Source organism: Vigna unguiculata, chromosome 9 (assembly GCF_037176805.1).
Source record: "Vigna unguiculata cultivar grain cowpea cultivar isolate G323 ecotype 2 chromosome 9, ASM3717680v1, whole genome shotgun sequence".
NCBI lineage: Eukaryota > Viridiplantae > Streptophyta > Magnoliopsida > Fabales > Fabaceae > Vigna > Vigna unguiculata.
Genome location: NC_140800.1, coordinates 28,265,594 through 28,283,771, shown reverse-complemented (window position 1 = coordinate 28,283,771; position 18,178 = coordinate 28,265,594). Strand labels below are relative to the sequence as shown.

The 18,178-nt window shown below is 35.8% G+C and overlaps 1 protein-coding gene across 1 annotated transcript; it reads left to right on the top strand.

The window, feature by feature from the left end:
- The first annotated feature begins 8,779 nt into the window (after window positions 1–8,779).
- Window positions 8,780–9,811, top strand: LOC114164463 (NAC domain-containing protein 104-like). The gene is made up of 3 exons (XM_085667201.1): window positions 8,780–8,982; window positions 9,112–9,383; window positions 9,513–9,811. Exons 1-3 carry the CDS (start codon window positions 8,823–8,825, stop codon window positions 9,681–9,683), a joined length of 603 nt encoding a protein of 200 aa, XP_085523327.1. The 5' UTR covers window positions 8,780–8,822; the 3' UTR covers window positions 9,684–9,811.
- The last annotated feature ends 8,367 nt before the right edge of the window (window positions 9,812–18,178 follow it).

Here is an 18,178-nt window from a genome sequence, read left to right as displayed (position 1 = left end):
CTTCTCTTGTATTAGCACACAGCCGAGCCCAAGGTGAGAGGCATCACAATAAACCTCAAAGGATTTTCCAACATCAGGAATCACCAATATAGGAGCACTGGTCAACCTTCTCTTTAGCTCCTGAAAGCTCTCCTCACACTTGTCTGTCCAAGTGAAAGGTTGGTCCTTCCGAGTAAGCAGTGTCAAAGGTGCCACTATCTTGGAGAATTCCTCTATAAATCTCCTATAGTAGCCCGCTAAACCCATAAAGCTCCTGATCTCTATGGCTGACTTGGGACTCTCCCGCTGTACCACCGCTTCGACCTTGGCTGGGTCCACTGTAATCCCCTGAGCGGATATCACATGTAGTCCATAAACACCGCCGGAGCGTTGGTCACACCAAAAGGCATAACCACATACTCGTAGTGGCCATATCTGGACCTGAAGGCCGTCTTTTGTACATCATCAACCTTCACCAAGATCTGATGGTATCCCGACCGCAAATCTATCTTCGAGAATACTGATGACCCATGCAGCTGGTCCATTAAGTCATCAATCCTCGGAAGGGGGTACTTATTCTTAATTGTCATCTTATTCAGTTGTCTATAATCCACACATAACCGTGAGCTCCCATCTTTCTTCTTCACCAACAGCATTGGTGCTCTCCAAGGCGAAGTACTGGGTCAGATGAACTGTTTTCCCTGTAGCTCCTCAATCTGACTCTTGAGTTCTACCAATTCCGTCGGAGCCATGCGATATGGGGCCATCGACACCGGACCAGTTCCGAGTACTAAGTCAATAGAGAACTCCACCTCTCTATTAGGAGGCAACCTTAATACTTCATCTGGAAACACGTCTTCAAATTCATGTACTATTGAAATGACAGACTTCATCTCCTCTCTCTCCACCTCTAGATGGGTGAAGATCATAAAGCATTGGGCAACCTCCTATAGCTCCCTCATAACCCCATGAGACGACAACAACTAAGGTTCCTCTGAGTTGGGAAACAACAACCTCTTCTCCCGGCAGTCTATAAGGATGCGATTGGCAGAGAGCCAATCCATTCCTAGGATCACTTTCAATTCTTATAGAGGCAGACATATCAGATTCACCTTATATTTGCGTCCTTCTACCTCCATTGGACACCTAGCGCACAAGGATGACGTCCTGACCAAACCCGATGCCGGAGTAGATACCACAAGTTCACACTACAGCTCACACACCAGCAAACCCAACTTTTTCACACAAGTGTCTGACACAAAGGAGTGTGTCGCTCCAGAATCATATAACACACAACATTTCATCCCAGCTATCAAACAATAACCCATCACGAAGTTACCTGAACCTGCAGCTTTTGCTCTTGTCATGGCATAAACTCGGCCTGTCGCCTGAGGTCTGTTGTCTCTGTCTCTCCGCTGATGCTGGTGGGGAGCCTGAACTGGAGGGCGTGTCGCTGCCCTAGCAAGGGTGGGACAATCCTTCCCAAAGTGGCCCTCCTTGCCACAGTTGTTGCATTTGCGGTAACCCTCCATGCGTGGGAAGGCGCTCCTCAGATGAGGGCCTCCACATATGTAACACAGCACTCGGCTTTGCTGGGGAGGAAGACCCCTAGACCATGAGGTTGATGGGGAGGTCTGTCATATGGTATCCTCCGCTCATCATGTATGGGCTTCGACCCAGATGGTCCACCAATCCTCTAAGGCTACTAAGATCGCTGACCCTCCACCTCATTCTTCATCTTTTCCATTACTCTGGCCTTCTCCACCAGTGCAGCAAAGTCCTTGATGGATAGAGGGGCTACCATCAAGTGGATATCTCCTTGAGGTCGTTCTCAAATTTATGGCATCTCCACTCCCCATCGAGCGGCAAGGTATAAAAGTGGCTAAGATGCTTGAACTCCTCAGCATAGCCTGTCACTGTCTTCCCTCCCTGGGTCAGTTGGAGGAATTCCACCTCCTTTGCATACCGAACGCTGTCTAGGAAATATTCCGAGAGGAATTTCTCCCTAAAGGTCTCCCACGTCACCGACTCGCCTCTCTCCTCCATGATGGATTTTGTACTGATCCACCAGTGCTCAGCCTCTCCGGTGAGCATGTATACTATGAAGGCCAACCTGTTTTCTGCTGGGCATGTTTTTTCATCAAAGATCCTCTCCAAATCCTTCAACCATTGGTCTGCTGCGTCAGGGCTAACCTTCCCATTAAACTTCACTAGGTGGTGCTTCAGAAAGTCCTCTAGGCTCCACTCCCTGCCTGCAGGTCATGGCTCAGGACCAAACACAGGGGAAGCGCCCTGTTCTCCTCCAGCTGGCGGAGGGCCTCCATATGCTGCCTATGTGCATCCTCGGCAGCCACTCGTGCAGCTTCCATCTGTTGCATCACCATCTGTTGTTGCTTAAGCGACGCTACTTGTCGCTGCATCAATGCCTCATGTTGTTGCATCATCGCCGTGATTTGTTGCGTCATAGCAGCTACCATCGCCTCTATTGCCCTGACGATATCGAGTACGTCACCCTGAGATGATTGCGGAGTCCTACGAGGAGGTGCCATAGTTCACTAGCACACAGAAAATCACTTGGTTAGGCTTTATAAAGGCAAGAATTTAACTAAGAACACTCAGAAGACACAAAGAAAGCTAAGCAGACATCCATGTCCACAAACCTAAGGAATGACCGCTCTGATACCATAAGTGTAACACCCCATTTAATTTAATATGCGAAATTAAAGGAAGCGTCACATAAGGTTACATACTAACGCAGTCCTAGGGTTTAAAACTCAACCCCCTTACAACCCAAGCCACACCACGATGCCCAAAAGAAAACTGGATAAAGAGTTTAACAAAAAGTATATAACTCCAAGGACGAACAAGTACATGGGTCGTAGCCCTAAAGAAAAGCCCATAAAGAAATTAAAGTCCAGCCCATGCAGACTATGCAGCGGAATCATCCCTCCTTTGTTGACAGCGAGTAACTCTCTCATCTGCTCCTATCAATAAATTGATGATCATTGCAAGGATAGAAGGACAACATACAAAGCAACCAACAAGCAAAAGGGTAAGCTAGATCCAACAAGAATTTCATTAATACAATCAGATATAATTTCACAATTCCATGTATACATATCAACCAAGCATGTTATGACCTTTCAATCAATACACCAAGACTCGACTCGACTCATCCGGATTACATATAACCTGGTCGGATTCAGCAGATGCTTGCACTTGTGGTGGATATCTCTGCTCACCCCCGAGCTGCTCACCCCCGAGCTATGTGTCACAAGTGTTACAATGAATCAATTCCCTCACGCACAAGGTTAGCCCTTAAATGAGTTTCAGGCCTCCTGCTACTCTCACCACAGGAGTCAGTCCGCTCTAAGTGAGACTAATTGACTCCTTAGAGTGTCAGGATGCGATTCTTACCTTGAATCCTTACCAAGTTATATAGATGGGGCACCACCATGAACACCCACTATCAGGGGCCATCCTTACCTTGAATACTTACCAAGTTATATAGATGGGGCACCACCATGAACACCCACTATCAAGGGCCATGGAATTACGTCTCGACCACTAAAGCACGACCCTGAGAATCTCACCTAGAGATCCCAAGGAATTACGCACTGACACGGACCAAATCATGTTCACAAAACCAGGTAACATTTATCATGCATGTATATGTATCATGTCAACCCTTATAACCAATCCTCTTTCGTGTTCCAGGTCAAATTCATACCAACTCGTCATACTCCACCCATGAATATAGGGTTTCAACTCATCTCATTACCATGTCACATTCATAACCAACAAATCTCATATTCATCACATGCCAAGAATTTATCCAAATTCACCATTCACAACTCATACACCCTCCCGTTTCATGCATACTCATTCATTTCATACTTTGACATAGCAATACAACCAAACATGTATTTAATACCCAAAAGAAAGATTCAAACAGTACCCACACATCCTCTCACCCAACCCTCGCTTAGGCCAGAAGCCCTCGCTCAGGCGAGAGGGGTTCCCTCGCTTAAGCGACATGCCCTCGCTTAGGCGAGATCGTGACAAAGGTAAATAGAGTGTTTCTCGCGTACTCGCTTAGGTGAGTCCTCCCTCGCCTGAGCGAGCCCACTCCTCGCCCAAAAGTGAGGTCCCTCGCCTGGGCTTCAACTACAGCGACCCATCCTTGAACTCCCACGCGAGCTCGCTTAGGCGAGCGTCTCTCGCCTGAGCGAGATAACACCTCGCTCAAAACTAAGAACCTCCGCCTGAGCGAGAGCTCGAGCGCGAGCTGGGGTTGGTTCTCTGCAAGTCTCGCCTAGGCGAGACCAAGTCGCTTGGGCGAGAATAACAGACCACGCCATTGTTCAACCTGCATCAGCTATATTTTAACACCAAATAATATTTCCAGCCATCTCATACGTTCACAACAACATGAAATTTCAACCAATCACGATACAAACACACAACCACAGAAAACGCATCACACAACCAGAGGGTTCTAGCTTCCTTTACCTGGAAATAAGCTAGTAAGATATCCCGACGCGCCCTCGACACAGAACATAAGAGCGCAACAGCTCAAGGAACGAAATAAGTGGCTGGAAGGAAACCAAGAAAGAGAGCAGAATGGGTTATCGAAATGAGTCTCAAGGGAACGCCACAATAGAGTTAGGGGAAAGCTACTACGAGTTCAGGAACAACTTACATGGAGTGGAAAAGTCGAAGTTTGCTTGGAGAGGGTGACGACTAACCCTAGCAGAGATCTGAAACAGAAGGGGGCAATGTTTAGGTTCAGATTGCAAAAGTGAGGCTGAAAGGGAATCCTAGCAGCTTTAGGGCCTTAGCACCTTATGGGTCGCCCTTTAGGCCCAACAGATTAAGGCCAGCCCTTAAACATTAGGGCAGAAAATTAAAATTGGACCTTACAATATATATATATATATATATATATATATATATATATATATATATATATATATATATATATATGGTTACTTAATTAATTATGAATATTTTAATAATTTAAACGGAGATGGAGATATGGTGGGGACGGGTATTATGGCGGGGATATGTACATCCCCATACCCAATTGAAAAAGTCGGGGATTTCCCATACCCATACCCAGTCAATGTGGGGATTCTCCATCAAAACCGGGATGAGTTCGGGCAATACCCGCAGGAATGAGTTTATTTGTCATCTCTACTTGTAGCTAATGTTAGTGACCAATTTAGAAATCAATTAATAATAAAAACTATTTTAGTTATCAATTTAAAGACTAATTATAATTTTTTGAACTATTTTAGTTACCAATAACATTTAGTGTATAAATTGATACCTAAATTGGTCACTATAATGACTAATTATTTTTATAAAATATCATCAAGTATCGAACATAGATACATGATCCAAATCAAAGTATCGATACATCATAGACGATACATCATAGACTAGTAGAAACTAAAATGAGAGATGTCTTTTATTACTACAAAAGTTTTCTCCGTTCTTCTAATCCATAATCAATTAGTGTATCTTTTATTCTGAGTATTTTAAATAAATGTTGGTAAATTTTATTTTTAATACATTAAAAAATTTAATATAAATATTTGAATTTTTATAAATTTTATTTAATATTTTTTAATATCTAAAATAATTAAATATATATTTGATATTTAACAATTATTATTTGGGTTTATTAAAAAAAATGTAAGTTATATGTAATTATAAATTTTTAATTTTTTTAAATTCAAAATCTTTAATAGTTAATTTTATATCAATATAAAATATACGATAATGTGATAATTATTAAAGATCAAATATATTATATCTTAGGTTAAATTACTCTTTTGCTCCTTTTATTTGTCATGAAATTTCAGTTTGGTCATCAAGTTTTTCGTTGTCTCAGTTTGGTCCTCATTTTCTTAAAAATGACTCAACTTGGTCTTCAACGTTAGTTTGACCAGAAGGTGTTAAAGTCAACGCCATGTGCCAATTTCTGGTGTTTTTGAATTTTTAAAATTTTTTTAAAATTTTTTACACATGTCACTTCATTGTTGTGCCACGTGTCAAAATTGTTACTTTTTGACACGTGGCACAACTGTGAAGTGACACATGTCAAAAATAAAAAATATTAAAAAATTCATAAACATATTAAAAAAATATTTAAAAAATTCAAAAAAATATTCAAAAAAATATTTAAATAATTAAAAAAAATTCAAAAAACCAAAAATTGACACATGACATTGACTTTAACACCGTCTGGTCAAAGTTAACGGTGAGGACCAAATTGAGTCATTTTTAAGAAAATGAGGACCAAATTGAGTCATTTTTAAGAAAATGAGGACCAAATTGAGACAACGAAAAACTTGAGGACCAAACTGAAATTTCATGATAAATAGAGGGACCAAAAGAATAATTTAAACTATATCTTAATTATGTTATATTAATTGTAACAAAATTTAAATGAAAATAACTAATTAAAATTATTTCGTTAAGATGATATTTTTTTTATTATATTAAAAATAACATATATTTTATTCTTCTAAATTAATCATTCACTTTGTTTTTTTACTTTTTTCTTTGATTATAATTTGGAAAATTATTTGACAACTTATTTTTAGAGTAAAATAATTATTTCAAAAATAATTTTTTATATTATAATATAAAATTAAAAATAAAATCAAATAGATGAAAAAATATTTTGGATGTAATAAAAATATAATTTAGCTTATCATTTTCATGTCAAGTTGACAAATGAGTAAAGATGAGTTAAGTATGTTTAGTTTCAGAAATTTGACAAAAAATTAGAAGTTGTCCTTATCTTAAATTTTGATATATTTTGGTCTTCAAACTTTGAAAATGAATGGACATATATAATTCTTTTATTCTAATTAGGTCAAAATATTTTTACATTTTTTATACTAACATTTGAATTGCTAGGAAACACATATTTCACACTTAAAAATATTTTTAATATAATTAAAATAAAAATATTATATCCAATTATTTTTAAATTAAAAATTAAAAACTAAAATATTCCAAAATTTCAATAAAAAAACAATTTAAAATTGATGAATTAAAAACATATTTGGTCCTTAAAAATTTATGAACAGTAAAAGTTCAAGGTGAAATGAGCGGTGTGCGGAAGAAAAAGCACGTATCTGGCAACTGGCATATCAAAAGGCGACAGAGAGGTATGTAGAAGGTTACTGTAGACGTGTTTTTGCTCCCACGTTGAAAGGTTCTTTCTCAGTACCAAACAAAAACTCCACTTATATTCTCCACCTTCTATGGTTTTTATGCATAGTTTTGAAGGGCCACCAAGATATCCAAGGATAAGGTTGAAGTGGCACTGCCCCAATCATAACAAAAAAGCTAGCACACACAGTAAAACACTTGTCTTCGATTAAACCTAGTGCTTCCTTAAAGTGACCTTCCAACCACTTCAACATCCACCACGAAACACATATATAAACTTTATCCTTTTTTGTTAACCCTTAATCATGCCTTATCATACTAAGCCACCCAGTTATTTCTCCACTATTATTGCTTTCTTCTTTACGTAAACACAACCAAGTTCCCACTCACACTCATTATTCTTTTCTTATACTCTCCCATTCACTACTGCTTTTGCTAAAATAAGACAGTTTTCTAAGAGATCAAGTTGTCCACATTCTTAGAATTATATGTGTCTTTTTTAGTCATAATTAAGCACAAGAATATCATCAATCATTCAAATCTTATGCTTACACAGTTGCGGAAATAATTTTCCTTTAAGAAATCACACAATCCAAATTTTGTCAGATTAAGATAACTGTAACACTGTAAATACCAAATTCGTTTTTAATTCAACGTGAAAAAACAGAGAGATTGAAAACAAAATACCATTTCAGAAACGTCGTTGAACATGCACAAGAACCCAATTATGTTTACGTTGCAAATGATTGAATTAAATCACAAATGGATTCGGCTTTGGAAAAAGTTATTTTTTAGGGTGTCAATTGTACGTTGTTGTAACTTTTCAGAAGCTAACTATGATGAAAGCTACGTGAGAACATATATGAGCAATGACGCTTTCATTTTGACGCGTGTTGCTGAAAAGAACTTTTTTTTTCTCGTCGTTCACACACTGGTGAAATTATTTTGACCACATCAGATATCAGAGATGTCTCTGATCTGCTACCATGATTACTTTTCTACGTGGGTTTTTCTAACAGATGGCAATTTTTTTTTTTTGTGTGTGAGATCGCAATCGAATTTAGGTAATGCATTGATGTCTCATCATTGAAGAAAGGACCGCAGAAAATTAGGTTTATGTGAGAAAACAACATTATATTATATCAGATATTATTAGTTTATGTATAGAAAGAAACATTGGTGAGAAATATCACATCATATCCCTTGTGTGAATCTGCATGCAACTGCAATGATTAACGGGTGGGAAAGCGTATTGTCATGGATTATGCCAGTTAGGTTAAAGGAATAGATAATTAGATAAACGTGGAAAACTTTTAATGCACCATGCACAAAACTAGATGTGGGTCTCATGTTCCTTAATCCTTATCCTTCTTAATTAACGAACCAAACACTAATTTAATCATTAGATGTTAACTTAGGTTGTAATTTTAGCTGGCTTGTTTTGTTAGCTTCCTTGGCCGGCATTCCCCTTCTTAACAGGTCCCACTTTTCTTATGATGCTATTACACGTAGCGCCGCCTTTTCTTACAGCAACTCACTCAATTTTTGAATAATAATAAAGTTTCTCTTTCTCTATCTCTTTATATTTTCTTCATTATATATAGTGACAAATCAAAAACTGAATTGTGGTGCCAAATTCAACAACATAGAAGATGGAAGATGCAAGTTTCAACCTTCCTCCTGGCTTTTTCTTCTCCCCAACTGATGAAGAACTTGTTCTTCACTTTCTCTATTGCAAGACTTCTCTTATTCCATGCCATCCCAACATCATTCCAGACCTCGATTCTCGCCTCCATCCCTGGGAACTAAATGGTATAATATTAATTTCTTTTCAATTTTTCTAAACTATATATATACATTGTATATGATATATAATATAAATGACATGGCCATTTGTTGTGTATTAATTCATGCATGCATGCATGTGTTTAATTTATGCAGGTAAGGCTTTGTTAAGTGGGAATCAGTACTATTTCTTCACCAAAGTGAATGAAAACAGAACAATGGAAAATGGGTGTTGGAAGGAAATAGGTGTGACGGAACCTATATTTTCAACTTTTGACAAGAAAGTGGGAACGAAGAAGTACTTGGTATTCCACATTGGTGAAGATCCACATGTTACTGAAACCAACTGGGTAATGCAAGAATATCATATATGTTCTTCTGGGTTTGACACTGCGTCCTGTAGAAGTTCTAGGAGAAGACGAAAACATGTAAGCGATCGACTTTGTTTAATTCACTTGTTAAGCTAATTACAGGAGAATTAAGACCATACTCTGAACATTCATAAGAGAAACTAATTAAATACGATGTTAATGTTGTTGTTGTCGTCCCTGACACAGGATCAAAGTTGGAGCAAGTGGGTTTTGTGCAGAGTGTACGAGAAGATGAGGTCTGAAGAAGGTGTAAAATTCTATAGCGATGATGATGAGAGTGGATCAGAGCTTTCATGGTTAGATGAAGTTTATCTGTCGTTGGATGATGATCTCGAAGAAATTGGCATGCCTAATTAGATTCAATATTATTCTATACTGATGATGTTAATATATATAAACATATATATATAAAAAGACTTGTACTTAATTATAGTGTTGAATTGTTTGAAATGAAGGTGTTCAATGATGGCCATTTTTACATGCAAGTTATGGCACAAGTTAATCACAAAGTTAACGTTGAATGCGATGAATTCTTGAATATATCTCTAAGGTTCAAATACAGTATTTATAGTAGAACAAGATATATAATAGCTCAGGATTTGTTTTGCTCATGAAATTCAACTTTTGGCTTTAATTTCTAAACCGTATAAAATTAAATTTGTTTAGAATTATATTTTTTATATTTGGGTTGTCCTAATTATCAGTGTTAGTTAAAGTTTTGTTAAAGAACTTAATTAAAATAGGCTTAATTAATATAAAACAACTATATGACTAATTCTTGTTTCCACTATGTCTATTTTCACCTCTAGATTTGTTTGTTTGTTGACTTATTAGTCAACTTACTTTATAATACAAAATATGTGATTTACAATATTCATGATATGGAGAATTTTACATGGACGGCCTTCTATTTTTCTAAGCTTTTCTAATACACTAAAAACATATTTTCTATTTTTTAATTGATTTATTCTAAATTATTTTATATTTTAAAATAAAAATGTTGTATTATTGATGCTGGATGTTTGGTAAAAAATAATATTTTTTTCTCACTATTTTTCAAGGAGGTATGGTGGTGATTGATGTCAAAATATATTTTATTATTGTCTTGTCCTTGGAAATATATTATAAGATGCATATGATGAATCAAAAGCTTTGGTTTTATTATTTTCCACATTTTCTATGTTTTTGGTTATTTTCTTGTTGTGAGAATTGACTCTACGAAGGTTGTTGTGCTGTGTGTATTATGATTCAGCGAAGTCATTTGATGAACATATCATCATCTTGTTATAAAGCTGTAAGCTTAAACCTTTAACATTTTCATAAATTAAAAACGTTAAAAATGAAACTTTTAGGCCAACATTTATAAACTTGACTATGACATCAATTATATATATATATATATATATATATATATATATATATATATATAAAACGTTCATTCACAAAAATTGTCAAGAAAGTATTACAAGAAAGCATTTTCGTGATTTCAGTTAACGTCAAACATTTCTTTTAACACATGCATTAAGATATAAGCAGGAAAGTTGTTAAATTTGATAAGATGATATTTAAAATCATCTATATATATTATAATTTAATTTTTTTTCTATAATTTATGTGAGATTTCTAATATATCTCTTCGTGTCAAGAACATCGACCTTAAGAATATAAAAGATCTTGATAACAGAAAATACGATAGATTTAATTAATTTTATTTGGATAAGTTCAGGTAAATTTTGATATGATCTTGAAGAAATAAACTTTAAATCTAATTCAATATTTAAAACTAAGTAAATCACATTTATTTTTCTAAAAAATAATACTTTGAAAAATTATTTAAAAGTTGCTATACACAAAATTTTAACCCTATTACATCGGATAAACTCAATTTTATATTCACATTTAAGGAAATGAGTATCAAATGGGAGAATTAGATAACACATGTATGAAAACTTTAACAATTGAACAAGGCAATCAAAAACCCAATTGATGTGTATAGAGATGAACAGATAAAAAAGTACAAGGCACATATAACAAGATGGAAAATGATACATTGACACCCCAAACTTACCACTTTCATTACCACCTGACGTGGCAGCAATAATTGGATTTAAATTTTTTTTTTAACTGAAAAATGAAATTGGCATCAGTAAGCGTGCTTCCTCGCACAAGTGCATGTAGCCACAGCCACTTGCCACAGTTCTCACACAGCAGTCCGCACAAATATTTTTCGTTTTTGAAAACTCCTTCACCGCTCCACCGCTTCTCTAGTCTCTCGAAAGTGCCCACCAACCCTCCCTCCCTCGCCACTCGCCACTTACACGGAACACTCAATCGAGAGCGCCTAGTACCCTTCCCGCACCACACACACACGAAACCGCCGCCCCACAACCATCGTCCCGCACACCCACACACCTCTGGTCGACGTCATCCCGCAACTGCCGACGCACATAACCCTTCCCGCACCACACACAGTTCTGCTCCACCTATTCCCACCTACCGCTCCACAAATCCCTTCCTGCACACGAACCCCTTCCCGCACACGAACCCCTTCCGGCATCATTGTTCAAACCCCAAAACCCCTGTCTGCGAGAAATCCTAACCTGAATCCCTCTCCCGCTCCCTTTCCTTACGACTTCTCTTGCCACCGAAGAAAAGTACTGACCTGCAACTTTTTTATACTTATCTTGCAACCCAAGCGCAATTATGATGTAACCCACAAAACAGTTTTTGGATAAATGAAGTTGACAGATATTGGAAGTGCATAACAGACAAATGTGTCCGCTCCTACAAGGGTGGACCCCAAGTGTGCATACCAATAGTAGAGCCCATTCCACTTCTTGTAAACCTAGTGTGACTTAATATAAGGAATAACTAGTCTGGAGGATTTTCCAACTTATCTTGCAACCAAAGAACAATTAAGGTATAACCCAAACAAGAGTTTTTGCACAATCTAAAATTGACAGATTTTGGAAGTGCAAGAGAACACACAATTTTATCCCTTAGTAAAATAGCAGACCCCATCCCATTTCTTTAAAAGAGGGTGTTACTTCATTTGGGAAAAACAAACTATCCAACATTTTATAATTTATCTTGCAACCCAACAGCAATTAAGGTGTAGCCCACGACACATATTATGCACAAATTAAAATTCACAGATTTTGGAATTTCAAAACAACACAAAATTCTACCACTTGCAAAAAGGTTGGACCCCAACAATGCACACCAAGACCAGACCTCATCCCACTTCTTCTAAACCAGGTCTAACTTCATTTGGGGAAAGACTAGCCTACAACAATTTAAAATTTAGCTTGCAACCCATGAGCAATCAAGATGTTACCCACCAAAGAGCTTTTGCACAAATTATAATTCGCAAATTTTGGAACTACAAAAAAACAACACACAATTATCCCACTTACTAAAAGGTGGGACCCCAACAGTGCACACCAAGACCAGACCCCATCCCACTTCTTCTAAAGCAGGTGTAACTTCATTTGGGGCAATAGTAGGCTGCAACAATTTTAAATTTATCTTACAACCAAAGAGCAATGACAACCCACCAAAGAGCTTTTGCACAAATTACAATTCGCAAATTTTTGAACTATATAAAAACACACACTTTTCCCACTTACAAAAAGGTTGGACCCCAACTAGGCACACCAACACCAGACCCCATCTCACTCCTTGTAAACAAGTTGTAAGTTCATTTTGTGAAAAACTAGCCTGCAACAATTTTATATTTATCCAGCAACCCAAGACCAATTATGGTGTAACCCACCAAACACGTTTTGCACAAATGATAATTGACAGATTTTGGAATTACGTAACAGCACACAATTCTACCCCTAACTAAAAGGTTCGACCCCAACAATGCACACCAATACCAGAAAGATTTGGGATTTTCTAGAAAGCCAAATTCAATTGGGATTTTCTCTCCAAAAGATCACCCACTTGCGGAGTGGACTTTTTTTATTTCATCTGACACTTATATAGGTTAAAAGTATATGAAAAATATAAATTTAAATGCACAACATTTATCCAAAAATTGTTTTGTGGATTACATCATAATTGCGCTTGGGTTGCAAGATAAGTATAAAAAAGTTGCAGATTAGTACTTTTCTTCGGTGGCAAGAGAAGTCGTAAGGAGAGGGAGAGGGAGAGGGATTCAGGTTAGGGTTTCTCGCAGACAGGGGTTTTAGGGTTTGAACAATGAGGTCGAAAGGGGTTCGTGTGCGGGAAGGGATTTGTGGAGCGGTAGGTGGGAACGGGTGGAGCAGAACTGTGTGTGGTGCGGGAAGGGTTATGTGCGGCGGCGGTTGCGGTATGACGTCGACCAGAGGTGTGTGGGTGTGCGGGACGATGGTTGTGGGGCGGCGGTTTCGTGTGTGTGTGGTGCGGGAAAGGTACTAGGCGCTCTCGATTGAGTGTTCCGTGTGAGTGGCGAGTGGCGGGGGAGGGAGGGTTGGTGGGCACTTTTGAGAAACTGGAGAAGCGGTGGAGCGGTGGAGGAGTTTTCAAAAACGAAAAATATTTGTGCGGACTGCTGTGCGAGAACTGTGGCAAGTGGCTGTGGCTACACGCGCTTGTGCGGGGAAGCACGCTTGCGGATGCCAATTTCATTTTTCAGTTAAAAAATAAATAAATTCAATTGCTGCTGCCACGTCAGGCGGTAATGAAAGTGGTAAGTTTGGGGTGTCAATGTATCATTTTCCTAACAAGATATCAAAACAAATGAGTTATAAAGAGAGAAGACAAAGTTTATACTGGTTTAGCCTATAATAAAAGTTACATTCAATTGCTCAATCATTTCAACCAAGTCTTTCCACACTAACACTTTCAAGTTTTACAACCACTCGAAAAACAAGAAACAAAAATAATCCAAGAACTATAGTATTAAGTCCTACGAGACTTGGTTCAATTTCTTGTGACTCCCCATCACAACTTGGAAACTTTGCCCAAGTACACACCCTTACCGAAAACAAGTCAATACTGGAATAAAATCACCTTGAAAAACATTTGAGCATAATAGAAATGTTACAAACTTGAATGATCGAACAATATTCTGTGTTGAGGTATTGGTCACAAGGTTCAATCAAGATGACTTTAAAAATAGGTTTCAATTCTCTCTCTTAGACAAAATGATTTTCAAAATGATGCATTTTCTATTTCATGAAGTTTAATTTAGAAACAAGAGCGTTACGAAACAAAAATTATTGATTAAAATCACTATAATATATTAGAAAAGACTTAAAAGAAAGCTTAAATAGTTTTAAAATACTAAAATGTTCTTTTAATATTTTAAAAACACTTGCAAGTTATTTTAAGGGATTAATTTATCGCTTTAATCAATTAAAACATAATGAGTCTAAACATGTTTGAGAAATAAATGTTTTAATTGATTAAAATCTCATTTTAATTGATAAAAACGTAGCTAAATGTTCAACTTTGGGTTTTAAATGTTCAACTTTACTCTATCAATACGTATATTTTAATAAATTAAAATGTTCTTAAGAGATTTTTCCGTAAGCCAACAACATTTTAACATTTCAAAAGAATATTTTAATTAATTAAAATGAATTCCCGGGCTCCACTACAAAAATAATTGTTTTTAGTGGGAGTTATATTTGGTGTTTCTGGGGTTTTAACCCCCACTAATGGCTTTACCAGGGGTTTGCAATTCCCCTGGAAGAGACAGCGTAGCTAACAGGTTACCAGGGGTTTTTATCAACCTCTGGAAAAGTGCAACTTACTTGGGGTTTTGAACCTCCGCTACTGCTTGGGGTTTTTGAAACCTCGCTACTACATGGGGTTTTTTAAACCTCCGTTACTGCTTGGGATTTTTGAAACCCCCACAACTTCCTGGAGTTTTTAAAACCCCCACTATTTCCTGGGGTTTTTAAAACCCCCGCTATTGCCTTCACATGATCTATATTATATTGTATTAGATTGTCTAAACATTTCATAATAAGATTTTATTAAACCAGTTTTGCATCAATAACACAATACGAGTTAAGATAAATCTTAAGTATGTAAGCATTAAAGGTGCACATTTTATTCATAATTATTATTGAATACAATTAAATCTTAACCAAATAATAAGTGATCGTAAGTAAAATTCAAGTGTGTGCATGCGTACACCAGCCTCCAATGTTAACTAACTAGAAGAAACACAATTCAATGTTAACTACCAATTCTTCCCCTTCGAGGGTATGGATGTTCAATGGACTTTCCGAGAACTGGACTAGCATATTGTGCACCCTTATGTGGATCACTCAAATCATTGTAGTATGCATAGTCATACACCATGTCCCACTCTTACAACTCTTCCATCCCCTCTTAAACTCTCTAGTTCTTCTTCTCTATACTTAAGAAGTGGCTTTGGCATTTCACTTGGAAGGTATGCCTGCATGCAATACGTTAGTAATAATCAAACATGTAACTAGTAATTCACAATAACGAAGAGAAAAGGAGACTTGAAAAATTGCTTGCATGGAATTTGTACTTTGTTGATTTGCCTTGTTGCTAAAGAAAATGCGATCATTTTTATACTTATGTGAAGGATATACCAAAAGTTGCAGTTAAAGTAGATGACACCATGGCCTAAAATATATTAACTAGTTTTATCTTTAAGAACTTATTTATTTGAATTGATTCTTCTCTTATCAATGCATATCAAATATGGTTATCTGGTTTTTGTCAAGAATTGCAAAAGTTCACATACCTTCCAATCAAGAACGATTGAGTGATGCCATGATGGGTTGACAAGTGATTATTAGAAACATTACTGCAAAACACAATTGAGGTTTGAAATTAGTTAATAGTTAAACAAAAAATTTAAAAGAATTTGATTTCGGATTTTTCCATTTCAAGCCATCAACACAAAGCAAAAAGATCCCAAAATAAAGTATAAGAAAAAAAGTAAAGAAAAGGAATCTTACAAGACTGCAAGATTTTTAAGAAGAGTGATCTCTCTTGGGATTTTATCCTGACAACTCGTTGTCGTTCAACCATCTATATCAACACAAATAAAGCTAAATTCAGAATTGTTTGATTCAAGAAAATGTGTATAGTTTATGTTTTTAATCTAGTCAATTAACATAAACGTGCTTACAAGAATTTAATAGATTTCATGTGGCCAAATGAGTTTGATGTTTTCCTATCACCAACTCCTCCAAAATCATTCAAACTTGTACTGTGCTTTCTGCAATTGATGGCAGAATATTCATTTTTTGCCAATTCACTATGAACCTTACTTTCTGATACCTTTACATTCATTGATCCCAATATCAGAATTAAAGAAATCACACCAAGGACCTCTACATATAACACCAGACTCATCAGATCAGTTCAACATAAAGCATCTCTATGAACAATGCATCTGAAAAATATATGAACACACTAACCAAAAGTTTGCTATGAAAGTTATAAAAATCCAAATGGAAGTGTATCAATGCATCAGAAACACTATATTTGATGATTATTCATGACGAATTATGTGATATTACTGTAAGAAAATAAGAGAAGAAAAGTTACATGATTATTTATGCGGTGCACACACTCCTTCATGATACGAGAATAGTAAAGTTAAATTTTAGTTTTGGGGTTTTTCTTAAATAAGGATACAAGCATAGGAGCACGCACATACATACATACATACATACATACATACATACATACATACATACATATATATATATATATATCTATATATATATATATATATGTATATATGTATATATATATATATATATATATATATCTATGTATATATCTATATATATATATAGATATATAGATATATATACATATATACATATATACATATATATATATATATATGACATATATATATATATATATATATATATATATATATATATATATATATATATATATATATATATATATATATATATATATATATATATATATATATATATATATATGAGATTATAAATATACTAAATGCATTGATTGAATAATAATGTTTTAATGTTTGAAAAAGTGGTATGCTTATTCTTTGTATATTTTACCATTTACCATTATAAAGAGGAAATTAGAAAAAAAAAGTGTTTAAACAAGTTTTAATGTCATATGTTTTCTCTTAATGTCTCCTACACACATAATTAAGAAAGAATGATTTCCTTGGGAATATTTTACTCATAAAAGTGTGAACCTAAAATAGAGTGAAAACACTAAGGAAAAAAGATTTATTGTTTCAAAATCTCTGTTGATAGTGTTTCCAAGAGCGTGTTCATTATTAATCAAATTTAAAGCCCATTTATCTTGCTCCAATGAACATCCATGACATGAAGCCATTAAAATACCATCATTTCTGAAATATAAATGCTAACATCTAGTTTTTTCCTTGATTTAGTGAACTTGAAATTCCAATTTCAAGCTTTAAATAGAATACAATGTGTTTTTATTCAGCTAAATGTGAAGAGATTGAGTTTTAAGCTACAAAAAAAAAAGAGAAAGCAGAGATCAACCAGTCACTAACAACTAATTCACAAACTCGATACCTATCAATCAAATTTAATTTAATTAGAATGAAATGTAGGTAACTGTTGATGAAGCAATAGAAGAATTAACAAGTGGAGCTAGGTTTATGTGTTAAGGAGTACACAGGCTGAAGGTGCATCCAAATCCAACTTAGAGGAGTATTATTTTAATTCCTAGAATTAATTTAAAAAAAAAAAAGATTATTTGAAAAGTGGAGCATTACTTTGCTTCCCCCAACTTCTTCTACTTCTATTTTTGCATCTGTTTAGTTGGTCACTCTCTCACTCCTCTTCTCCCATTTCATATGCTCTAATTATATCCAAATCCAAATAGACCATAACACTCCATGA

Bases quoted from the DNA above. Each gene is read 5' to 3' on its own strand.
- LOC114164463 (XM_085667201.1), top strand. From the start codon at position 8,823: ATGGAAGATGCAAGTTTCAACCTTCCTCCTGGCTTTTTCTTCTCCCCA. The intron at 8,983-9,111 runs GTATAATATTAA...TAATTTATGCAG, and splicing joins CCATCCCTGGGAACTAAATG to GTAAGGCTTTGTTAAGTGGG. The intron at 9,384-9,512 runs GTAAGCGATCGA...TCCCTGACACAG, and splicing joins CTAGGAGAAGACGAAAACAT to GATCAAAGTTGGAGCAAGTG.